Below are 26,728 nucleotides of genomic sequence, written 5' to 3' on the forward strand. Positions count from 1 at the left end.
TCATTTCACCTGCCATTTAGAGAGCAGAAAATTCCAGTGAACCACAGCTCACAGTGAGACCAGACAAAAAGCATAACGTTAGCTTGAAACGGTCAACATGAACAGCGACAGGGATTCCCCGGTCCCATGTGTGCAAAACAGAAGCGGGTCGCCGACAGTACCGCCGACACCACTCCTCTGGTTTGAATTTCTGCTAAAGCCAGGTCTTTTGGAAGATCATCTTCGCACTGAAAACCCAGGTTTGTGGTAACACCTTTTGGATAATGAAGCCCGTGATGAATTTTGAAAATGTAGCCATTCTGCGCTCAATTTTTGAGACATCACCATAAATTTAGTCCAAACATTTAATTTTAAACAATCTTGACCGAAAGATCGGTCTGTAAATATCTGGGGCCGATGGGGTGGTATTCTGAGGTCGTAATTAAGTATGTGATTAACTTTGTAATTAAGTCGAGAAGTTAATAGCCCCTTAATCATGGGCAGAATCGGTATTCTGAGGACATAAATTTTTAATTAAGGTATGATTAAGTCCACTATAATTATCTTAGGCTCCTCTCATATGACTGTTATTCCATCCAATCAGACGCGTTGTTAGAAGCCAAAATGATGATTACAGGTGCAAATATGCCCTCAATGCGCGCTCCCCACGCAGAGATGCCAAGTTAAAAAAACTTTTATGAGTGAGATTTTCATGCCTCGGTGTTTCAGCGCTCGTGCGCATGCGCGCGCGAACGAGGAGGGTGTCACCCCTCCCATGGTAGGGAGCTTTTTTGAATTATTAGCTCTTAATGATGCGATCTGGTGCATACTTAAGTGACTATTTTTTTACTAATTTTGAAAGACGAAAGGGAAATATACCTTCAATTGCAACTATCACTTGAATCCTTTGAGCTATACTCCTTATTTTTGGCACAAATTGCAGACTTCACCCGATGTGTGAGAAAAATGGGTGCCCTGCGTGAGATCGTGAGACAGGCCCTAAATGCTTTAGTCTCACGCAGAATGCGTGAGACTTGGCAGCTCTGCCCACGCTTCCTGTGATTACAATCCAAGAGCTCCGTGCGCACACTCTGGTATTTGATGACAACCCCTCACCTACGCGCGCGAAGATCTCAACCTCTTTGCTCACATAAAATGACAAAATTCCTCGAATATCGGCTATACCGGTATTTCTTGTTTCTCTGAATTCTACGGATACCATGATAACAAGAGTCAACCGCTCCTCGGTTACCGAAGACGGTAAGCATCGTTGTTGCAGAGAAAACACGCTGTAATGCGTGATGTCGGAGAAGTTAATGACACTCTTTGGTATCATTAAGTTTTCCATTAACTTTCATACTTAATTACACCCTCAGAATACCGATTCGTAATTAACTCTGTGATCAAGTCCTCTCAGAGGTTCACGCGCATTGATACGCGCAAGCGCGTAAGTCTTTCCCGCCAAAACGCTTGTTGCTATCATATGGTAGTTAATATACCCCCTACTTAATCATGCTCTCAGAATACCGATTTGCTAATTGAGTGCTAATCAGATACTTAATAAGCCCTCAGAATACGGCCCCTGGTCATCAGGGAAATGTTCCGCAGAGACTGCGTCTTGCTAGCTTCATGGATCCCCTCCTTATTTTACGGAGGAGAGTGATAATGTCAAAAAAGAAAAGAAAAGAAGAAAAAAAAAAGATTCCTCCGGACAGACGAATCATTCTGTCTAAGTCCAAGCCAGCGCCAGATCAACCCTAATCATATGACAAATGTTTAAAAATCTAAAAAAAACAAATAAACAACTTTGTACAGTAGTTGTATTTTCTATGGCATTCAACTCTGTATCACTTCGCAATCCAAATTGGAATTTCATAAGATATCATTAACAGGTTAAATATCGTGTTGTACAGGTGTGTCTGTACTACTTGATTTGAAGGTCATGTAGGGGCCTAGGGCCTAGGCCTACTGCCATGACTGCAGTGGAGACCTAAACTTTTTTTTTTTTTTCAGATGATCAAGGCTGTTTTTTTTTTCTCTTTGTTGACATTTGATTATACCATGTTTAGCATGCATTGTTATATGCTTATTCTTACTCCATGAGTCTATACTTTATACATACATTTGTACACCAGAACATTGTGTTTGATGCCTGATGGATGCAAAGACAAAGTGTAAAATACAAATGTCAGTTTTCTTGCAAATGACTAGAATTGGAATGAAAAAAAAAATCTGTTAGTATTACAACCAGGTCTTCACTGTTTGATCATGATATACTAGAACCATCGGCCACTCTCCTCCTGGAACAGTTTGTGGACCAGTCCATCAAGGAAGCCAATAATGAGGATTCCCCGAGCCAGATGCGCAAGATTCGTTCCCTGAAGGTTCTTGCCCTCAAAGTTGCGGCTCACCTCAACTGGGATTTCTCCTATCTGCAGCACAAGTGAGACTGAAGCACTCTCTTAGCAGCTAAATTTGTATACAGGGAATTGATAATAGTAAGGATGATAATAAATATTAAGAGAACTAAGGGAGTATTGCTAATTTGAAGAAAACTGCAACCTGGAAAATTATTTATGAATAGCTAATTTTGTTATGAATTGCTTTCAGAAACAACCTTACTCTGTCAACAGGAATAAACCATTCTCCTCTTGTGTGCCAATTATGAGCTCACCTCTCAAATTCTCATGGGTCTATGGCCAATTGTTTCTCCCATTTTGCAATAGTCTTCTACTTTATGTCTTCATTCTCTATTTTTCTATGCTGCACATTTCTTCTCATTGCTCTCTGTGCAGTTTGCCATTGTACATGGTCCACAAAGTCCTGAAGGATTTTGTAGAGTGGGTGTCTCCCCCTGAGCTAAATATTCAACCAACGACTGATGTCTGCAGCCTCGATGACTCTGTTCTTGTTGCCCTGACTATCTACAACAGATGGTAAGGTTTGGGGTTTTGTTTTGTTTCTTGTGCATTTTTCTGTGCTTTCTCTTTTCAGGCTCATAACAATAAAGTTTTGTGTACATTTAGAATTTAGATAGGATATGTGTTACTGTAGAAAGATAGAAATATAGATATGAAATATCTATAACAAAAATTCACCATGAATTACATTATTGTACATTTGGCATGTATAAGTTTGTGGAAGCTAAATCTACTGTGGTTTTTGTTTATTAATTTTAATCGATTCAATTATCTGTCATTTCCATCCAACAAAGAGTGAAACAACATATATTTCTTGATACTTTCTGCTGCAAATATATATATATGTATACATATATATATTTTTTTTTCTTTTTTTTGTGCATTTTACTGGAATAGTGATGTTGTTCACAATCTACAACGATCTTTAAAATCAAAGAGACCCATGGATTGAACTGCTATAGATCTAGAATAATGTCATGAAGTAGTGTGCACAGCGTATAGGCTCATTTGCAAGCTTTCAGAATGTAACATAATGATTATAACTTGTGTCACCTTTGTCATAGAATCTGTCTCACACGTAATTGTGCAAACATAGCAGTTTTGACACCAACAAACTATGTGTTTATTGTTTATGATATGCCAGGAGTGTGCGGACCTTTGTAGAGAGAGCTGTACCCTCAAAGCTCATCAAAACTTCAGTTGGTGCCATTCCAGGGTAAGACTACGGAAAACAGTCTTTGTATTCCATCACCGCTTTGCTGATTTCTTGAGAAGTGTGTCATATGCAGAGACTAATCAGTCACTATTGCGGTGGAAATGTGAAAGCTATTTGATTTTTTTTGCAATAAGAATCACCACTTATTATTTTTTTTCTTGGCAAGTTTGTTTCCAGATTTTGTTTTCATGAAAACAAAGCCAAAAAATTTTCACTATATCAAAAGTTTGACTTTTTTATGCCTTTGAGCTTCCTTAGACAGAACCAATGTTTTGTTCGTATAATACATATTATGATTGACATATGACTATGGATATTTGAATGAGCAAGGCAAGTGCACCCGTCGCTTATATGATGTGCATTGTTTGATGCACTTACCTGGTATGTTACAAGCTAGCTTGATATCCCTTAAATTGCCAACAAGTTAAAGTTGCTTTGCTTTCTTTGCTACTGAAATCTTCAGCTGTTTTCTCAAAAGAACTGTTCTTTGCTCTTGTGAACATGTATAAAATACTCTTATCAATGTTTTCAGAATGCTGTTTTTTCATGTACTGTAAAAGTGGATATTTTTGCGCAACTAATTTTTTGCACTCGGCCAGTTAAGAGTTTCGCGTGTTTTTAAATCCGCAGAATCAAGACATCAACTACTGCAACATATGGCAAGCAAAAATATTCGCATGTCGCGCTAGTTTCTGGTTGCGCGAAGTGCGCGAAAATATTAACACTGCGAAAATTTCCACTTTTACAGTATGTATTTGTATTTTTGTTTTGTGCATTATTTCATCAACTGGTATTAATTCAATAATTAATAAATCATTTCATTTGTATTTGTATTGGTTCGTTCAATTCCCATTCATTCAGTTTGTTAGTTGTTTATCCATGTATGTTTGGCTGTGTGATTTCCATCACAGGGCCTTCAATGTGGCTGGTGTCAATGACATGGTGATGAAGACAGTGAGTGATCTGTAATAATAAATCTTGTTTATTTGTCGTGTGATTTGGTGAGAGTAGTGCAAATTAAAGGGATTGCTAGATTCATAAAACTTTTTCCCTGTGGATAATGAAAATATTGCATGAGACTCCAAGAAGTTGTCAGTTGCTCGACTAAAAAAGTGCTAGCCCTTCCTAGAAGTTCTACACATCCAATGTCATTAGATTGTGTAAAGCATGGATGGATACTCAGTGTATACATTTTTGTAGTTGATATTTACCTTCCAAAACATGCTACACAAAGGCTGACACCTTAGTTATTTCTCTGTCTCCTAGTTACCAGTTGTCAAATCTTGTTTGAATGTTGTTGATATAAACAGAAGACGTTACAACCCATCAGTTATTGAAGTGCGCAAAACCGCCCATCTTATTGATCCCTAAAACGCCCAAAACCACCCATCAATTTTTTTTTTTTTTTTTTTTTGGGGGGGGGGGGAGGATGGGTTAAGTTTTATGTGTTTTCCATTTGTTTTTGTTTTCATGTAGAATATATAATTGTGTAATTTGAAAGAGGCCAAAGCTCAACAAAGTATGTCAGAATTACTTCTATGGTATACCATGCTCTTGGTAAAGTCTTTAAAGGCATTCAAATAAACATAACTTATAATACTAGTAGACAAAAATAAACATGAAGTGAGCTATTTTACGTCACTTAGAAAGCTGTCGAAATGAGAGCAATATTGCTGTACCTTCCAGGCAACCATAGGCCATTATGTACAGAATCTTCAGTTGCTAAAGGGTTGAGGGTGATGGAGACAAGGGAATACCAGGGCCTCATAGATTTGTTATCTTCATCCCTGCCATTGCATCTGTCACCCTATCATCCAGGTCAAGGACACCCTCCCGGACTCCCTCAACTTCCTGGAGCGCTGTCTGCCTCTGAGCCGAGACATCCACTTTCCCACCATCGACACATTCGTCGATGCTGATGCCGTTCCCCCCGACCCAAAGACCCCAGTGACCAATGACTTGGGGCCTGCACCCAATGGAAGCAGCAAGGTCCGCAAAGAGGAGTTCCTGTGGCAGTTGAACTTTGACCTCGGATGCTACTACTTCCACCAGCAGCAGTATGGCAAAGCAGCGGAGATGTTCCAGCGTGTGCAGGACCTGCTTCCAATTGTGAGTGTGAAGACATGGATGTGTTATACGAGAATATAAAATCAAATTTTGACCTGTAATTTGATTTTCTTGTGGAGATAATCCATGTGAATGTGACAGGTCAATGAATAGTTTTGTAGATGTCATAATGATAAGATAATAAGATAATAATGGAAGTCTGATGGTTTCAACAGTGATGTCAGTGATGCTGGAGGTGGGAGCAGAGCCAAAGTCTTGTAGCTGTCATAGTCAATCAAAATGTTTCAGACTTCAACTCAAAGTGGCTTAGGTGTTTATTTTCATAAAATAGGTTAACATTCAAGATGTACATCCTTAACTCTAAAAGGGCCATTTTCTGCAACAATTCTGCCACGCAAAATTTTTTGACCGCGCCGCTTGCTTACTTTTTACTTTCAAAGTCTATGCAAATAGAGTTTTCTCACCTAATTCAAAAAGATATGATCATTTTCACTTTCAATGGCTGAAATCAATTGATTTTAGCATAATTATGCTTGAAGTAGGTTCTGTAATAAATTTTGTGGAAAAAAATGAAAAAAACAAAAGGTTGAAAAATACAGAAAAACATTAGAAATTCATAAAACAATAGAATTCATAAGAAATTAACTTTGATACCAGATTTTTTTTTCAAGTACATTGTTAGGAATGCTACAAGGAATAATGTCACCAAAAGTTAGGATGCCATTAGCTTTATTGTCTGAATTAGTGCAAAATTTATGATTTCATGCATATTAATTAATATAAAAGATAAAAGACGAAAAAATTCAATTTTTTTTTAATACTTTGGTAGATTACATGACAACTAATGTATGTGCCAAAACAGGCCAAAAAGCCCAGCCTGGTTAGGTTTAAAGGTCAAAGGTCATTGAACTTTGTTTGAAAAGGTATTATACGATATTGTAACCTTTCATGGAAATTTTGATTAATTGCACCATTTGATTGAAGTTTGGTCTACGGTTTTTGCAAGCCTGGCAAAATTCAAATTTTAATAGACTTAATGATTTTAATCATTTGAACCAACAGTCCACCAAGACTGGAAAATAGAAATGCCTTTTGTTTCAGAATAAAACAAAAATAAAAAAGAAGGGATAGACAAGAAAATACCGACTTCAAAGCAGTGATAGTTACTCTTGCATGAAACCAGTAATTAGATCGTTCCCAGCACAGCAACAAGAGTGTTTTATCATTATGCTCCAGGTTGGCAGTTCGTTCTACTGCACTCCCGATGTGCCCAAGCTACAAGGCTACTTGGCAGCCTGTAGCGCCATCATTGGCCGGACTGTGGGCAAGGTAGACACAGAGGGTGAGCAGCGGACACTGCTGTCACAGTTGGAGGAGGCATGCGCTAGCCAGAACTTCAAGGTAGAGCACCACCAAAGTCTTTCACTGCCAGTGTGTGAGCCCTGAGTGAAGTATGGTAATGCAAATATGATTTAAAGAGAAAGAGCCAGAGCTTACTCTTGTAATAACGTCTAGTATTTGTGTGATTATTATTTTGCATCATAAAAACAAATTTGATGGGCCAGCTGTAAGTTTTATGGAAAAAGTAAAACCTACAAATGCATGACAAAGAATTTGTCTGAAAAAGCAAATATTGGATATAGACATGACATGAATATCCAGATGTGACAAATTTACATTTCTCAAGGAAAATTTAACTTCATTTCTTGAGTATTAAGTAGTGGAAGGAAATGTAGTAACATGTTTCAGAGCTTCAAAAGTTGCACTGATTTTTTTAAGGAGGGAAGTTTGTACCCTTTACAATAACAGATATGTTTGAATTTATCAAGATATTGCCTTTTTCCCCTCACAAGGGTGTTGTTCCCATTACTAAGTAGGGAAGTATATAACTTCTACAATATAAGAGATGTGTTTGAATTCATCAGGATATATAAACCCCTTTCCGTTCATAAGGGTGTCCGGTTGTTCCTATCTCTAAGGAGGGGAATATGCACCCTTTACAGAACGAGAGATGTGTTTGAATTCATCAAGATGTGACCTTTTTCCCTTCACAAGGGTGTTGTTCCTATCCTTCTGGAGGACAATGCCCAGCAGGAGCTGTCCTTGTGGTACAGGGAGTGCCTTGGGGACAAGCTGGCCCTGTCTGCAGTGGCCGACGCCCAGACCAAGCTTCAGGTGTCCCTGTGCAACCTGGTCCGGTGGGCGTCAGAGGGCCGGCCCAGCATCCATCAGCTACAGGCGGCTCTGATACACGGCTCAGCCTCCACATTTCAGTTCTTTGCTCAGGTAGGATCTGGATGTGACTCCCTCAAAAGAATGATTCCACTCTATGTTCAAATTAGCTGTGATGAACAGAAGGAAAATGTGCCAAAGAGTTTCATCATAATGGGACATGAAATCAGAAAGTTATAGAATTTTGAGGCTTCACATGTTTTCATGGCACAGCGATATTATACAAGTGATACACATTAGTGGGAGAATTGGTAAGACTTATGTGCACAAAGTGCCTTTGGAACAGTCTAACATGCCTGAGTTGATAGCCAAGGATGTTTGAACTGTTTCAAAGATGTGAGTGCCGGTAATTAGTCTAATGCTAAACAAAATAATGTGCATTATTTGTTTTATGAAATGATGAAACAAATCCTTGTCATTTCATGATAGTCACAAGCACTTACACCACTGAGATGAGGTATTTAGGTCTCCCATTGACCTTGACATAAATCTTTGCTACATTTCCTTTTTTGATGTGAAATCAACACGATGACATATCTCGTGCATTCAATTTAGGTTGTCTCCTTTAAACATTGTCACTATGCCTATGAGGGGGAAGGGGTTGTAGTGCCTACATTGCCAACCAAAAACCTGATTTGATAAAATGTTTGTGTACAAACTCAAATGCGCTTCATTTATCTCTCCCTACTTCTCACAGTGCATTGAAAAGATACTGTCGACAGAGAAAGAAGATCAGAAGCGTAACATCAAGTCGTTACTCAGGTGAAAGGATGTTTGCCCCATTGGTAGCATGAAAGTTAGTCTTTTCTAAAAGCTGTGAAAACATTGGTCATTGGCTGTGTTTATCAACTTTCCCCTGTTTAAACGGCTTTGAAAAGCCGTTTCCAAAGCCTGTTCGAAAGCCGTTTCCAAAGCCCTTTTGAAACGGCTTCCAAAATAGTTGCGTTTATCAACTCTTCGTGAACACGATAACTGGCCTGTCGCTGCACCGCTGCATTGCGCAATTTGACCCGAGGAGAAGAGGTCATATAAGGCGTGCATGGTTCGTAACTGCAGTACAAAGCTGTTTCAAAACAGCTTTGCGTTTATCTCGCTTCAAAAGGCTTCTAGAAACAGGTTTCTGGAAACCTGTTTCGGAAAGCACAAATTTGCGGCTTTCGAAAAGGCTTTCCGAAAAGGCTTTCAAAACAGCTTTGCTTTTATCAGCTCGTAAAAATTCCCTGAAAGCCGTTTGAAAAACCTGTTTCTGCCGAGAAAAAGAGTTGATAAACGCACCCATAGAGATGTAGCTGAAGGCCAAACATGTAAACATCTCTTTGTATATCACGTTTTTGGCTCTCAGCATGTAATCAAGTCAATAAGGTTGTTTTAACAATAATCATGTATGGTATGCTTTGTATTTAGTTCAAGTTTAGTTGGATGGCTGGAAATAAATGCTAAATTGGAAAGAAAAAAAATCAAGACCAGTTGAGTTTATGGCCCAGTGAGACCCACTTATGCACAGGGCTTTGTGTTGTCGTGAGTTCCCGCTTCCAAAACTGCGGCATATTTTCTCACATGAAAGGTCCAATATGGGAGAGACTCACAGGCATGCACATTAAAAGATGCCCACTTTACTTCCCTCAAATAGTTTTATAAGAGTTCAGACTTTGCAAAGTAGTGTAACCTACAGACACTATGGAAAACAGGTGAGGTTGGTATGGATTGCTTTGTTGAACATCTCAGGTGACTTTGTACATCAGTAAGTTTTGAAGCTGGTATCAACTTTGCACATCTCGCCACTATCAAAAGGGCAAAATTTTCTACATGAATAAATGTACTCTCAAACACACATACAGACCCCCCTAAACAACGACTACAGAAAACAAAAATTATAATGAATATAATCTTCAAGTGTGTGAGAAAATGAAAGGAGAATGAATGTTGCAGGACTCGTTTTACTTTACTTGGAGCAGGATGCTGTGTAGTCAGCCAGACCTGGGTCGACAGCTCATGGACTGCTGTCCCGCGGAGCTCTTCTCTGCTGCGGACATGGAGGCCATGCGTGCTAGCCAGAGGACAGATGACCACCAGATGACCAGGATGGACACAGCCCTGGCCAGTCAGACAGGTGGGCATAGGGAACACCCCTTTGCTGACCGACTGAACATTTTTCTTCAGCCAGTTTGTCTCTCCAACTTAGGTTGCTTTAATCTTACTCTGTCTTTGTGTTCAGTCAGTCTATTTCTTGCTGTAACTTCTCTGCAGCGTTCGGAGCATGATCAGTGGACAGTGTAGAGGGGAAATTTTCCCTTCATCGGAAAATCCGTAAACAGGAGCAGTGATTATGAGAACCATACCAAATCTGCCATTAAAAAATCAGTTGCAGATCCAATTTCTTGCAAAGTTTACTTCATCAGTGGTTTTCAGTTCCATTGGTGTTAAGCTGCACAATCTACGAAGGCACTCTAAAACTGGTGTCACTTGTTACAGGTGTTCACTACTGTTGCCTCATTAATCATTTCTTACGAAGACTTTGTCACCATTTATCACTCTGCAGACAACCTCCCGCTCCAGATGGGTCAGCTTGAGCTACAGCTCCTACTGACAGAGGATCCCGTGGAGCTGGAAGCAGTGCTTAAATCACTCCACAGGATAGCACCCAATCGCCGCTTCTTATCAGTCTGCAGCAAGGTAATGACTTTGAAAGAATGATGTTGATGATGGTGATGATGATGATGATGATGATGACGACGATGATGATGACGATGATGGTGATGATGATAATGATGATGATAATCATGGTGGTGATGACAATGATGGTGATGATGACAATGATGGCAGAGACTCCAACTCTCCCGTTTTCGACGGGAGATCTCCCGCCGAAAACCCATTTTTGCAAAATCTCCCGTTCTCCCGCTGGAGATTTGATTTCTCCCGCCCTGGCTCTGTGTCTCCTAGTGGAAAGGATTTCTTACTTATTGCTATCGTATGTTAAAAAAATAAGCCTTAGATAGCACCAGAGAACATCTAGAACCCTAGGAACTTCGTGCTTCGCACACATCAACTTGGAGTCTCCCGTTTGCTTGGGGTTTCGGGCGGGAGAATCTCCAGATCAGAAGGTGCTTGGAGTTGGAGTCTCTATGATGGTGATGATGATGGTGATGATGATAGTGATAATGATGATGAGGATGATTATGATTTTGATAATCCCATAAAGCTGGAGGCAGTGCTCAAGTCACTCCACAGGATAGCCTCCAGTGGCTGCTAGTTGGCTGTCTGCAGCAAGGTACTGTAAAACATGATATATTTGCGGCATGAAATTTTCTCAAATTGGAGCGGACTGCCTTTTTTGTGGCATGAAATTTTCGTGAATTGCCACTGGCGTTCAATGCGTATAGAGTAAACAAGAAATTTCGCGTGCATTTTAATTTCGCGAATCTTGGCACTCGCGAAATTCGCAAAACTTAAATGCATGCGAACATTCCTCGTTTTACAATAATGATAACAGGAGTAATGATGAGTTATGATGAAACTGTCCTACATCAACAAATATACTTCAGTTTAGGCCAGTATGTCAATCAGTTGCAAGAAAACAACTTGATGCAAGAATTCATTAATTTGAATAAGAAAAAGCTTGTTCTCTGTTCTTGTAAAAAAAAAGAAGAATGATGAAGAATAATGATGGCAAAGATAGCTGGGATAATGAAAAAAAAAAAAAAATGGCAGCAATGAAAATAGTAATAATAATCATCACCCTTAACATTGTCATCAAATTATAATAACCATGAAAATTCACATATTCTGTGCAAGCTGCTGAGCTGATGCTTTTAGTTCCACAGTTTTACCCAGAAACAATTTTTTGTTTTGGGATGCAGTGTTGTTATTTATAATTAGACTATCAAAATTCTCCTCTAATTTGCATAATGATTCTCTCTGATCAAACTTCGAACCAGTGGCAAGTTGACCGAACCTATGGCTTCATCATAGAGGGGATGGGCAACCGTCTGATGCAGGATTACCTCTTCATCCTTCTGGTCAAAGCTCATCACTGCATAGAGAAAAAGGTAAAGAATTCTACTACACAGACAGAAAACAGAAGACACTGCTGTATTTTTGAAGTTCGAGTCCCTAACCCATTAAGGACAGACTGATTTTGCTATAACACACATTTTCCATAGACACCTGCCCAAGTGTTCTCGGGACTCATCTTCTACAGGCTTGAACAGGGTTCATACGGGTCATGGAAAACCTGGAAAGTCATGGAATTCAGCTTAGTCTTTTTCCAGGCCTTGAAGGTCATGAAAAACTTATATTTTCATGAAAAGGTCATAGAAGGTCATGGAATTGCAAAATTTTAGAAGTTTATCTGTTGGGGGTTTTTTTATGTGTGCGTGAGATGTGTATGTATTCCTGTTGCTTTGCTTTGATTTGGGATCAATTTTTCAGTAAAATTTCTTCAAAAAGTTCTTCAAAAATTTTTCAAAAAAAAAAAATATATATTACCAAGTCATGGAAAGTTCATGGAATTCTGTGTAGAAAGGTCATTGAAAGTCATGGTATTCAATTCAGGAGAAAGAGTATGAGCCCTGTTTAAGATGGAAGCTGTAGAACATTGTATCTTTGTATTTGATGTAGACTACAGCAGAGGGTGTGTTTGCCTAATTTCTGATGTTTATCATGATTTGATTTTGCAATGTAGGTACTTTCTCCTCGGTACAATGTGCTTTGTTCTATTTGATTTGGTTTTCTTCTCTTACTTTGTTCTAATCCAGCAACCGACAAATATAAAGTTTTTGAAGTGTCCAGTGCGCTCTGCAGGTCAGTCAAAGTTCGAAGACAAGACAAAAGATTAGAAGATGTCAAGGTTATTACTTTTTGCCTTAAGATATCTTCTTGCAGTATTGTAATAATGTGAGGCAAGATATTTAGCATCACATTTGTGTGAAGCATACAGAAAGAGAGAGAGAAAGAAAAACCCTGATACACATCTAAAGTTGGACTTGATATAATACTAACACCCAAGTTGAGATTCACTGGCCACAACAGCTTTTTTGCCTGTTCTGGCAATAGTTAAAGTGGACGTATGTCTTCGATGCAGGTTTGCGGAAGGGTCTGATTTAATCAAGGCATGTGAAAGCAAGACCTGTTATCTTATCCAGAAATTTATTTGTTTATATTTCATTAGAATTACGATGCGGCCCGAGACCACCTGGAAGCAGCCTGCAAAGCCACCCGGGAGACGTCCTTCCGTCTCTACACTGGACTGAGGAACGAGCTCCTGTACGTCCAGCTCCTCAGGTTGGCTGAGCAGAAGGGAGCCATGCACGCTGGCTCGGACCTCACGCAGAAGGTGCAGGTCTGCCTCCTCGGCAACAGGAGTGGTGAGTAGAATCTTTCATCTTTCTTGGGAGCCAAACATGGTTTGTATTGCTGATGCTGAGGTAGATGCCATGCTCCGACTTTTATTTCCTTTGCATTTTGTATCATGCATTTCTGCACTATAGCATCTTATGTGTATAATGCCTTATACCTGTGTCCAGAACTTGTTACTGTTACTGTATAAGCTGTTATTTTCACGAAAAGACATTTTCTGCGAATGAGGTCACAGACATTTTGGGGAGATGTTATTTTCATGAATTGCCACCTACGATATCATAAATGCTCTATTAACCTAGCGCGTGGCAACATTTTTGTGCTGTTGTTAAATTTGCGATCCAATTGTGATTTGTGATATTTGCGAAAATTTAACCCTCGCAAAAATAAAGCTTATCCAGTATGCAATTTGCATATTTAGGCCTAGGAATATTTCAGGTCTGTTGTAGGACAAATAGGAGCATTAGATTTTCAATCCAGGTGTGGTTATACACACACACATCTCTGTCTGTCTGGCTCTCTATGGCTGCCTGTCTCAATGTCATGCTGTTTTGTCTTTCTCTGTATCTCTTTCTGTCCCCCCCCCCCCCCCCCCCCCCCCCCCAATACATCCCACAGATCGTGATATCCCGACGAGGGAGCCGGTCCTTGAGCAGTGCATCTTGTTCCTTCTCAACAGTCAGTGCTGGCTGTGCTTCTTCAATGGGGAGCTTCCCATGCCCTTCTGGAGAGTAAGTCTATGTATTTCACATTGTTTTTGTTTTGTTTGTTTGTTTTTTTGTGTTTGTTTTTTTATTATCATTATCATTATTAACTTTTTTGGAATAGCTTGCCAGAGAGACTTAGGACAGAGACAGACACAAGCTAGTTTAAAAAATCTTTGAAAACTATTTTTGCCCCCCGTCCGAACGAGTTCAAGCAGGGGACTATGAAACGAGTCTCCGTACGTGTGTGTGTCCGTGTGTCCGTCCGTGTGTGATCAAAATGTTCAGTTTGCTACTTCTCTGTCATTTATGAGCCAATTTTTATTCTGTTTGCTTTATATGATAACACTACATGGGAGCTTTGAAACTTCTACACTGAATTTCAGTTGTGACCTTTGACCTTGACCTTTGACCTATATTGTACATTTTGCTACAAAATGCTACTCCTCTCGCCATTTCTAACCCGATTTCGATTCCGTTTACTTTATGTGATGGCACTAGGTGAGGGCTTCAAAACTTCTACACAGAATTTTGACCTTTGACTTCTTTGACCCTTGACCTTGATTTTTGACCTATATTGTACATTTTGCTACAAAATGCTACTCCTTCGCCATTTCTCACCCGATTTTGATTCCGTTTGCTTTATGATGGCACTCTGGGTGAGGGCTTCAAAAACTTGTACACAGAATTTCGACCTTTGACTTCTTGGATCTTTGACCTTGATTTTTGACCTGTATTGTACGTTTTGCTACAAAATGCTACTCCTTTGCCATTTCTAACCCGATTTCGATTCCGTTTCCTTTATGTGATGGCACTAGGTGAGGGCTTCAAAACTTCTACACAGAACTTTGACCTTTGACTTCTTTGACCTCTTTGACCTTTGACCTTGATTTCTGACCTATATTGTACATTGGCTACAAAATGCTAATCCTTCGCCATTTCTTACCCGATTTCGATTCCATTTGCTTTATGTGATGGCACTAGGTGAGGGCTTCAAAACTTATGCACAGAATTTTGACCTTTGACCTTGATTTTTTACCTGTATTGTACATTTTGCTACAAAATGCTACTGCTTTGCCTTTCCTAACCCACCGATTTGGATTCTGTTTGCTTTATGTGATGGCACTAGGTGAGGGCTTCAAAACTTCTACACAGAATTTTGACCTGTGACTTCTTTGACCTTTGACCTCGATTTTTGACCTACATTTTATTGTACATTGGCTACAAAATGCTACTCCTTCGCCATTTCTAACCCGATTTTCGATTCCGTTTGCTTTATGTGATGGCACTAGGTGAGGGCTTAAAAACTTGTACACAGAATTTTGACCTTTGACTTCTTTGACCTTTGACCTTGATTTTTTACCTGTATTGTACATTTTGCTACAAAATGCTGCTCCTTTGCCATTCCTAACCCGATTTCGATTCCGTTTGCTTTATGTGATGGCACTAGGTGAGGGCTTCAAAAGCTTCTACACAGAATTTTGACCTGTGACTTCTTTGACCTTTGACCTTGATTTTTGACCTACATTTTATTGTACATTGGCTACAAAATGCTACTCCTTCGCCATTTCTAACGACGGATTTCGATTCCGTTTGCTTTATGTGATGGCACTAAGGTTAGGGCTTCAAAACTTCTACACAGAATATTGACCTTTGACTTCTTTGACCTTTGACCTTGATTTTTTACCTGTATTGTACATGTTATGTAAAGCGCATAGTAACATCTTTAAAATTGGAATTTCTTCACGCTTGTCGGCATTTATGCGCCGCTGTTCTGGGGGTGGGTACGGGAGGGGGGTTCCCCCTCCGGCGCGAAGCGCGGAAGCCTTCGCTAATGCTCAATACAACACAGATAAATCGCCGCTAAAATGCCACTAAATGCGACATTTTCACGGAGATGTAATGAACGTTGTGAGGGGCATATTCTCACAGAAACAATGCAGAAACTCCATACCTTTTGTTAGCGGCAGTTCCTAAATAATAAATGAAAGAGAAGTAGGTGCCGATGGTGAAGGTTCCGATTTCTTTTAGGCCTTTCCTGTTTCACCGTTGCAATAATTAGCCGTCTCTGCATCGCAACAACGCGCGCCGTGTTGCTTTCTCGCCGTCTGCTCGACCACGTGGTAGGCTTACTGCATGCAGATGCGTGAGAAGCGATCGAGAACTTAGTTTCGGGACATCGTTGCACTTTCCTTTCTGGGTATACTGCGGTAGTTTGGCCGTGACATCAAAGAGATATCATACAAAAATGTAATGATGGTCATTATTCCGAAGGTTTGTTTAATCATAAAATGAAACGATTCATTACTGAGTACTTCAAAGGTTTGTAATCGAAAACAACAACAACACCAAAGGTCGGTGCTACAGATGAATGTTCAAAATAAAACTGATTTCGTTCGAAGATTAACAAGCATTTTTTCTTTATTATTTTCCGATCAACGAACCTTCAGAAAGGAATCTATCATCTATCATCGTTACTGTTTCGGAATAACAAACTTTCAGTATACGAAAACACCGTTTTGGGGCCGTTGTATTCCGAAATTATACTGGCAGAACATTCGAAATAACAAAATTGATTTCGTTTGGATATAAACGAATATTTTCTCCTTTATCATTTTTCTATTAACGATCATTCAAAATTAAGAATGTAGAGTATTATTTTGCCATTATTCTTTCGGAGTAACGAACCCTCGGGGTAAGAAAACTGTAACCGTTTTCATTTCTTCTTTATCGTTTTCCGATTAACGATCGTTCAGAATAAAGAATCTTAAGTATTTTATCGTTATTCTTTCGCAGTAACGTACCTTCAGAGTAAAAGAAAACAGTAACCGTTATGGGGCCGTCGTTTTGTTCTGGAATTTCACTGACATAAACGTTCGAAATAACAAAACTGATTTCGTTGTGAAATGAACGGACATTTTTTAAAATCATATTTGGATTAATGAACCTTCAGAATATATCATTGGCGGACATTTCATATCATTTGTTTTTGCGTAACCCGACAACAAGCGTGACAACAAGCGAGCACGTGTCAGCCTTCCTCAGCCTCCTTCGGCCTCCGACCCTCTCTTTCCGTCCTCTCTTTCCCTCTCACAATACACTGTACCGTTGTACATGCAGGCGGCTGTCTGGCCGGCTGGTGCAATTAACTAGGGATGTGAACCTCCTTTGTGGATGTGTGCGTGGATCCCAAATCAGAGCGCATGTGAGTGAGCAAGTGTGTGATGTGGTGTGTATCAGCTAGCACGTCGCTCTGTTGAGCCGCGTTGTTGTGATCGGTGCCGTGATTGCGTGGATAACTTTTTTGCGCTGGTATTTGTAAACTGCTGCTCCTTTCAACATCTAGCTTCTTTCTAGCCAGATAATAAAGACTAAAAAAGGCGAGAAATTGGTCCGAACTTAGCTCGTCAAGCAAGTCACCCTTGTCGGCAAGTTCACGCGTGGTGTTACCCTTGTCGGCAAGTTTTACCATTGTCGGCAATTGTTTCTTCAAACCGCACGCTTGTCGGCACCGACAAGGGTGATATACGCTGGCGAGATCCCTGTTCTATTACCGCCACTATCATCATCATCATCATCATTAACACCATTTTCATCATGAGTGTACTAATGCGTAGTATTTTGCCTCTTGCATACACAGATTGGCAGTCTAGTGGCCTTCTGTATGCGAGATGACCCAGCTGATACCAACAAGTGCCGGACGGTGGCCAAAGAGCTGTGGAATGCTGTCACTCTCATCTTCAGCACAACTAACCAGACCAAACGCTCGGTGACAGGAGCAGCGGCCAACACGGTCACACGGGAAGCTAACCTCGCAATCATGACGAGGTAGATATGTGCAAATGATGTCCATGCATAGAGAACAAATCCATGATATTGTCAATGAGATGAGTATGATGATATGCGTAAAACAGTGGACTGTTGATGAAAATCTGTCAATATGAGTGAAAATTGCAATCTTATAAAGTTTCTGTTTGAGTAGCCAGAGTTTGCTGAAAATCATCAGTTTTTGCAAGTGGTATTTGACCATCAGTCTAGTGAAGTATTCAGGCATTATGGATTTAGTTTGTTTGGCATGATACATCTTGGTGATTCTCTTCTATAGATTTTTTAAAAAAAAATTCTAGGAGCATGCCACCATGGCAATGAAAGCTTCATTACCTGTCTTTACTTTTTCTTTTTTTGTGCCCGACAACTTTTGACTTTCGACAACCGATGACTTTCATGAGAGTATTAGATCTGTGGGCCTATGATAAATAGACCCAAGAAAATAATGTGCAGCATTTAGCTAGATTTTATGAAACTGCGTGATAAAGATGCTACCTTTTCAGCTTCTACCTGCATTCAGGGTTCATTCTGTGAATTTTTAAAGTATTTGCAGTATCCAACAGTAACTACCTTGGTGCCTCGTCAAGAGATGACTTTTGCAAATAAGTTATATTGAAATTCCTCTCGGCGGTGAGCTTATGAGCCTTGCGAGGGGGCTATATACCCACAGCCACTGCAGCTTCATTGCTTGATACAGCCGATTCCAACGTCCATGGGACTGGCAGTTTTCTTTCGTTACTTCAAAATTTTGTTATAGCTGGAAAAAAAAATAGAAAGGATATAAAGATATATAGATGATAATTTTGGGACCTGAATTTTTACTTTCTAGTCACGAAATTTCCATATAAATGTGTTTATTATAATTATAATCACTGTTATATAATGGGTCTCATCACTGATACCTTTGCACTAAATGTGTGGAATATCTAACCAACTCTTCCAGCAATGTGCATGCCTAAGTAGACTTTTTGTAATGTTCTCTTTTGCCATTACTTTTCAGGGTCGAGTTTGTCAACTTTGTGAAGGCGCTGTATAATCCCAAATGTCTCAGCCTGCTCTTGTCTTGCCTCGTCAAGCTGTACAACATCCTGAAGGACGACATGCCCAACAGCATCACCCACGAGTATCCCGCCCTCTGGCCCAACACCATCACCAAGTGAGTTTTGAGTAACACCAAGTGAGTTTAATTAACACCAAGTGAGTTTTGGGTAACACCCAGTGAGTTTTGGATAACATCAAGTGAGTGTTAGGTAACACCAAGTGAGTGTTGGGTAATACCAAGTGAATTTTGGTAACACCAAGTAAGTTTTGGGTAGCTCCAAGTGTGTGTTAGGTAACACCAATTGAGCATTGGGTAACACCAAGTGAGTGTCAAATAACATCAAGTGAGTGTTAGGTAACACCAAGTGGGTTTTGGGAACACCAAGTGAGTGTAGGATAACACCGAGTGAGTTTTGGGTAACACCAAAGGAGTGTTGGGGAACACCAAGTGAGTTTTGAATGATATTCAGCTGCACTGTTGTGCCATTTTATGCAAAAAGAATTAAACACTACTAAAGTTGATACTGCACATTAAATTATGAGTGCAGCATTGAAGGACATCTTGGTTTGGTTGTGGTTTTGTTTTATTCATTTGTAATTATGCCTCCGCCAACGAAGTGGCCGGAGGCATGATGTTTTCGGGTCGTCCGTCCGTCTGTACGTACGTACGTATGTACGTCCGTCCCATTTTGTTTTTGTCGATATCTCAAGAACCGTTTGGTGGTTTTACATCAAACTTGGTATGAGGGTATATCCTGGGGGGATAATACTTTGTTTGGATTTTAGGGTCACGGGGTCAAAGGTCAAAGGTCACAGGTTATTTGTGAAAAAAAAGGTTGAAATTTCATGTTTTTTCTCCATATCTTGCAAATGGTTCAAGGTATCTTCATGGAACTTAGTATATATGCATGTACCGATGAGCAGTGATTATCTAGGGAAGTTGGGGGTCATGGGTCAAAGGTCAGGGGGTCAAAGGTCAAGGTCAACTCCTCAAAATATCACTACTTTCCTTATATTTATGCAATGCCTGAAGGATTTTTTAAAACTTGATGTATGCATGTATTACCCAATATATATTCTGTTGGAAGTTTCTTGCCAAAAGGTCAAAGGTCAAAGGTCAAAGGTAAAGTGAAAGTGCTAAATTGCACTTTTTCCTCCATATCTCGCAAGTATCTCAAGGTATCATCATGAAACTTACATATTTATGCATGTTCTACCTAACAGTGATTCTCTTTGGAACTGTGAGGTCAAAGGTCAAAGGCCAGGTTTAGATAATACTGTTTTACCATTTGATACTGAAATTATACTTTTTTTCAATACCTTGAAAATTATTCAATGCATAAACTTATGAAAGGATCAAAAGTCAAGTAAAAATCATCAGTTCCCCAAATACCTGCACTCTGACGTTTTAATCATTCATCCAATTGAACCTAGTTCTAGGAAAGTGAACATTCAGCACATTTGTGGCAAACCTGTCATTTTAATATTTTGCCAATTGTGTGAAACTGTCATCACACATTGTCAAGACATTGTACTATAGACCTATTAGGAGAACCATGCATTATGGCGGAGGCATACCAGTCGCCGTAGCGACATTTCTAGTTTTTTGTTATGTTTTGTTTTTGCCTGGGTCACTGTTGCTTATCTGCCAAGTGTTTCTGTTAAATGGATACATTTCTATGTGTATTTCTTAGAAAAGAAGAAGTTCTATTCAATGTGGTGTTCCTAGTTTTGTCAACACCTGCTGATTATGATGTATGGGAGATGGGTAAAAATTCATAGGTTTGCATCATTTTCTCCCAGTTATTTTCTGTTTACTGAGTTTTAGGGTTGACAGGTATACTATTGCTGTGCTGAGTCTTATGCATGCACAAAGACTTTATAGAGTGGAATTATGGTTTATATTCATGTTTTCTATGAATTTCTGTGGTAAGGACCAATGCCAGAACAAACGAACACACCCTGTTGACAAGTGAGCCACATCCAAAACATGATTTTCTGCTGCGAAAGACCCTGAAGTGACAGGTCATGTTTAAAGCGCTGTAGATGTGCATGCAGATGATCTAAACACCTTTGTAAGTACCCAGGATGTGGGATGCAATGGGCCAACTGCATCTCACGATCAAAAGTGTTCCTTGTAATTCTTATATTGTTGAACCATGGATTATCTCCATTCTCACAGTAAGAGTTCCATAGACGTCACAGCTGTGACTGCTACCACCATGGAGGTCATAGGTCACACATTGGCCGTTGACCCTAAGAACCCATCCTGGCTGTGCACTCAGGCTGATGCATGTTATGGTGAGTTCATTTCTAAGTCCTTAAATGATTATGACGAGATGATGAGGACAATGATGATTTAATGACTGTATTCAAAACAACTATGAAAATGTGCATGGGAAAAACTCTTGCCCATGAAATATAAACTGATAAAAATTATGATAATAGTTTGTAGTCTGAGTATATTTCATGTATTTTTCATCATTCTTATGATCACTGATTAGAATACAAGTGATGTTTTAGGAAAAGATAATCAAAAAGAATATATTCACCCATCTACCACATCCATTCTGCTTGGACTCCTATCAGCCAAAAAGCAGTACGGTGCGGCCCTCAAGTTCTACCTCCAGGCTGCCATGGTCTCCTCCAACTTCTTTGAGTCTCCGGTCCCAAAGGGGGTGTGGTCGGAGCAGGTCTACCGGCGCTGCATCAAGAGCTGCTCCCAGCTCCAGTGCCACACCCAGGCGGCCATCCTGTGCCAGTTCCTGCAGCCGGTCGACTACGTGACCGCCTTCCAGGCCCTGCAGGAGAAGAGATGGTCAGTGTCTCTTGTTAGGGTGATGGTTAGAAGAGGGGGGGGGGGGGGGGGGGGGGGAGGGAGGAAGGGGGAAGAGGGGAGGGGAGGGGTTCCATGACATTTGCTCCTACGACAATTACTCCCATGATATATCTGCATGCTAAGCCAAACGTAGATTCAACCCATAAACATTACCCTAACCCTAATCCTAATTCTCACATCAAACTAAACCTAAAACCCTATCACAACCCTAACCCTAACCCTAAGTCCTTAGAGAAAATAAGACCGGAGCTATTGTCGCAGGAGCAAATGTCGTGTCACCAGGGGAGGAGCAGGGAGCAAGTGGGGATCAATGATGAAGACAACTTTCAAGAGTGTGGTGCACAATGAAAATGATGAGATGCATAGCAGCAATGGAAGATAATGGGGAAAACACTGATGTGATTTTAGGGGTCGTTTTCAGCAAAGAGTCAAAGTGGTGATGATGCAATAAAGAACTGAATGTTCAGATGGTACTACATTTCATGCTGGGAAAGGTTGTGTGCTTGCACTCTGATGTCTCCCATTCATGTTTACTCCCATGATAAGATTATGGTCAACTCCCAGTTTTGCACAATTGCACTCCTCTAAAGTCACAATATACATACTTTTGCCGTGTGCACTCAATCACTCATTTACTGTCTACAGTTTCATCCCTTTGTTTTCACTAATGACCACACCACTATTCAATTGTAAAACCATTTGCATTTCATGAAGAATGGTGGCCATTTCTGTACAATATCAAGAGTCAGTGGGGGCCACATTAATTGATGTCCGAGGTGTATAAAACAAATACTGGACAGTCTTTGCAGGTGAAGTTGAACTAGATTTTTAAGTCGGTGAGAGATGGGCCACTCCACTAAAATCGACTTGGCATTGCCTCATTGATTAGTGCACCTCATCTTTCACCTCATGCGAAATCCTGTGCCACTGCGCATTTGACCATTTACTATTTGTATGATGTTCAACAGCTATGACTGCAATAATATGGTTGAGGTATTAATTAACTTCAGTGATATTTCTGGTTGATAAGTGTGCAAATCTTGATGAATCCATTACATCCGTCCTCTCTTGACTCCCAACAGCTACGATGGAAGCGACGCTCTCTATGACTGCTTCTGGGACCTTGCCATTCTGGAGTTTCTTATCTGTATCCTTTTCTTGCGTGGATTTGCACGAGTGACGTGTACGCAATCTGGTGCATCGCTGTCCGGCAAAAGCAGGGAGAAGTCAACTGTTTGCCTTCCACATCTGTCAAAGCAATCTGTTCAACAAAGTGCAGTGACCATCTACGTTTGACCGTGCACCACCACAACAGCAGAGGTCAAATTGAGGTCAAATTCTTAAAGGGGAAATATTGCAATTTAAAGTAAGATGTAAAACTTACCTAGATTGGATGCTCCTATCCCACTAGCGTAAATATTGAAAAGTCAAATATGTTGGAATGCTGCTTACTACATACTAATAACAAAGAAAAAAGCCCCAAACAAAACTAACATTCAGGTTAAGAGGTGTGTCGAGTCATCATTTGTTGTGCGTTGAACAAATACGAGATATAAAATCCATAACAACCACTGAAAATGGATTGTAAGATGAAGCTAAAGCATGGTGCACTTGTCATGTTAAAGAATTAGTGCTATGGTGGTGTGTTTATAAGTTTCTATAGTGCTCGATGCTCGTACTTAACCCGTTGAGGACAAACTGATTTTGCTATAACATGCAATTCCCATAGACACCTGCCCGAGTATACTCGGGACTGGTCTTCAACGGGTTAAAAGTCAGTGGCTGTTCATATGATGGTATATACTATGATGAGTACATGTGACCTTTGCACCTGCAAGGAGTAGAAGTGTCTTCCTGTGTTGTCTTCCTCACCAACTCCGGCAGACAAACTGACCTTGCTTGGCGGTTGAAGAGAATGGAGAACTTTGTTCTCTTTTTCTGTTTCTTTGTTTCTGCTCAGAGACTGTACAGTTTACATCTTTTGTTGTTTTTATCTTTTGTTTTTCAATCTTTACTCACCAACAGAGGAAGAAATTGTCTTGTTTTCAGTGGGTATATGTGGTTACATATGATAAACACTGTCAGGGATCATAGAATAATCTCGAGCCTTTCGGTTTTGACGTACTCCCAGAGCGAAGATGTTGCTACTTGACTTTGAACGTAGGTTGATGATCTTTTGACAGATTTTCTGTAAGCCCTTCTCCTCTACTCCCCCCACCCCACCTTCCCCCTTCTCCACAGTTCTCTATACCACCCCTCTCCTCTGTGACATCATGGACTCTGTTCTCTTGCCAAACATTCTTCTAACTTTTATCTAGGTGGATGGCACAGTCAAATTGTCTTTCTTAATTTCCTGAACCATCATTGAACAGACACCCACCACAAGAGGAGTGAAGTTGACAAAAAGCAGGCAGCAGTGAGTTCTTCTTTTTTTTCAGTTTGTTGGTGTTATCTTTACTGCTTAAAGAAATATCAACATCTTCATGTGTCTAGAATCAAGAATCTATTGCAAATATTATTTAGGGGGAAACATAGTTTAAAGGGACTGTACAGTACTGGTTGAGGTGGGGATCCATGTTTTGAACTTTCCTAAGTGAGATAATGAGAAACCTCCTATGAAATATGAAAGAGCATGTAATTTTAAGAAGGATTCACTGTTTATTTGATGAAAATTGGTTTTCAAATGGCTGAGATATCCAAAAATGTGATAATAATAAAAGGCGACATGCCACGCCTTTTATTAGGATCTCTTTGCTTCACCATGTTTTGGATATCTCAGCCAATTCAAAACTTATTTTCATCAAACAAACTTTTGATACCCCTTAGAATTGCATGCTCTTTGACATCTCATAGAGTGCTTTCTGAATATCTCGCAAAACGTTATAAGCTAAATCCTCACCTCGACCAGAACTGTACACACCCTTTAATTGAATAATGCTAATGTTTCAGATAGTCTTCCAGGAATGTATTTGTATTTTGTAAAAAAAGAACAGAAACCTTGCAAGAACTCATACTGAACAACATGACGTGAGTTAATTCAACGACTCATCTAACTAATTGAACACATGGATTTGCCCATTGGATGATTCAATAATCAAATATATGAGTGAAGGAAGTGATAAATCTGTTAAAATATTGTCAGTAAAGGCCCTGACAGGTTTGTGAAGTCTTTGATTATCATCATTTGTATTATGCGGAATAGGTGTGTGGTCAACATTTTCACTTTTACAATGACATTATTCACCATGCTTATCTACGATTGCTTTTACATTGTACATTATTATCACCTTCTGTTCTGCAAATGTAGCTTATTTGTTATGCTTACAGATTTTGAAAGCATATTCAAAAGTACATAAAAATAAGTGTTGTTTTCAGATCTCATTTTCAATTCTTTAGTTGTATATTTTGTTTGCCACTTTAGATGCAAGTCTTGAGTCAACCGGAGCTCAACACCTGCAACTCTGAGAATCTCTTGGCGACGGCAGCTCGCAAACGGCAGCAGAAATTCCTGCAGGCCATGGCCAAGCAGTACTTATGAATTGCCAAAGTTTTCTCAATGAAATCTGGACACTCAACAGTACGTGTGGCCAGGGTTAGAAAGCAAGCAAACAAACAGAAGAATCACAATTCTGTAAATTGACCCTCATTGGGCCATGCTTCCATACATACGAATCATGTGTTTATCACTGGAGATACCAAGGACATCCTGAAAGCTTGGCCAAGTCTTCTTCAAGGCTGATTGGACATGAGGCACATTTCTGGGTCGTGTCTCTATACTACATTTCGCCGATAGAAGGACAATTAATGGTAACTTCTTTAATGGCTAATCGCTGAGGAAAATCTGGAGAGAAAGATAGCCTTTTTATCTTTATTTGTGATATATGCTGTAAGAGAAGGTTGTACTGCATTTGGATGAGTCTCATACCCAGTATTACCAGACTGTCAAGATACAAGTGCAAAATGCTTCAAGCAATCTCTGTTGTGTGTTTCTCCTCTGGTACAAGGTAGACATGTTGTGTGGAAGTAGTTGCCAGTTGTAATGGATGAGGATATTCTGAAAGCATCCTCCCAGAATTTGGGGAAAAAAAAAGGGGGGGGGGGATTCAGTATTTAGCTGCAATGTGTCCGAAACAGATGGGGCGGCTCTGTAAAAGTTCTTATCCAGTGGCTTACTGTATACGCCGAATATTTCGCGAGGTTTTTATTTTCGCGAATTTCGCGTGTTGGGTGCTGTTCGTGAAATTAAAAACACGCGAAAATATTGACACTGATCCCGATGTGGATGTGACGTACATGTGTACATTTCTTCGTTCAGTGCAGGACTCCACGATCGCGAATTTAACCACTCGCGAAATTGTCGGGAATTCCCGATTTGCGAAAATTTAGACTCGCGAAATATATGGCGTATACAGTATTCTATTCACTCTCACTTGAGATATGCACGAAGCATGTCTTTGCAGCGATGATGACTTCATGCTAGACTTCATGCATAGCAAGCTTCTTCGTGGCAGGATTGTAGCTGATAGCTCCCCCTCCCCCCTCACCATACCTTTTTGTAACTCTTCTGTGCAGGTTGTTTTATAGTGTGTAATATGCAGCCCAGAATGCAGCATGAAAACAGCTTTTTGTAAATGTACTTTTGTGATGATGCATGATGTCTCTTTAAATGCTGGGGAAAAAAAATTATCAGTCATCACCACAACTGTGGCACAAGGATTCAATACCTTGGAATGGAAAAAAAAAAGGACCAAGTTTCCCAAGGAAATTTCGCTGATGCATGGGAAAAAACCTTTCTTTGCTTTATTCTGATTATCAAGAAAAAATAAATAATCAGCTGTTTGCACACTAATAACAAAAGACTTGCCTAATGAGCCATGCAGCTGGCAGCAGATAGTCCCTCCTTCCTCTGGTCACACCAAGACTGACCATAGAAAATTTTGCAATGGGATGATTTTATTATGTTTGGTGTTAGTGCTGGTGGTAGGTCCGATTAATGCAAGCAGTACTGATCATGACTATACATGTAAATCCCAGACACTGCTTTTAT

At 40.0% G+C, this 26,728-nt stretch overlaps 1 protein-coding gene across 1 annotated transcript; it reads left to right on the plus strand.

The window, feature by feature from the left end:
* The first annotated feature begins 48 nt into the window (after positions 1-48).
* On the plus strand, positions 49-25,219 carry LOC139715958 (integrator complex subunit 8-like). The gene is made up of 21 exons (XM_071627505.1): positions 49-239; positions 2,260-2,422; positions 2,775-2,915; positions 3,544-3,615; positions 4,527-4,569; positions 5,434-5,724; positions 6,919-7,083; positions 7,738-7,968; positions 8,594-8,676; positions 9,870-10,024; positions 10,454-10,587; positions 11,850-11,960; positions 13,082-13,277; positions 13,888-14,000; positions 17,614-17,801; positions 18,802-18,957; positions 21,025-21,143; positions 21,432-21,660; positions 22,764-22,828; positions 24,054-24,097; positions 25,103-25,219. The coding sequence occupies exons 1-21, from the start codon at positions 98-100 to the stop codon at positions 25,217-25,219; spliced, it is 2,958 nt and encodes a 985-aa protein (XP_071483606.1). The 5' UTR covers positions 49-97.
* The last annotated feature ends 1,509 nt before the right edge of the window (positions 25,220-26,728 follow it).

This window comes from Diadema antillarum, unplaced genomic scaffold (genome assembly GCF_040938485.1).
Source record: "Diadema antillarum isolate AM-2024a unplaced genomic scaffold, OU_Dant_1.0 scf00000058, whole genome shotgun sequence".
Classification (NCBI taxonomy): Eukaryota; Metazoa; Echinodermata; class Echinoidea; order Diadematoida; family Diadematidae; genus Diadema; species Diadema antillarum.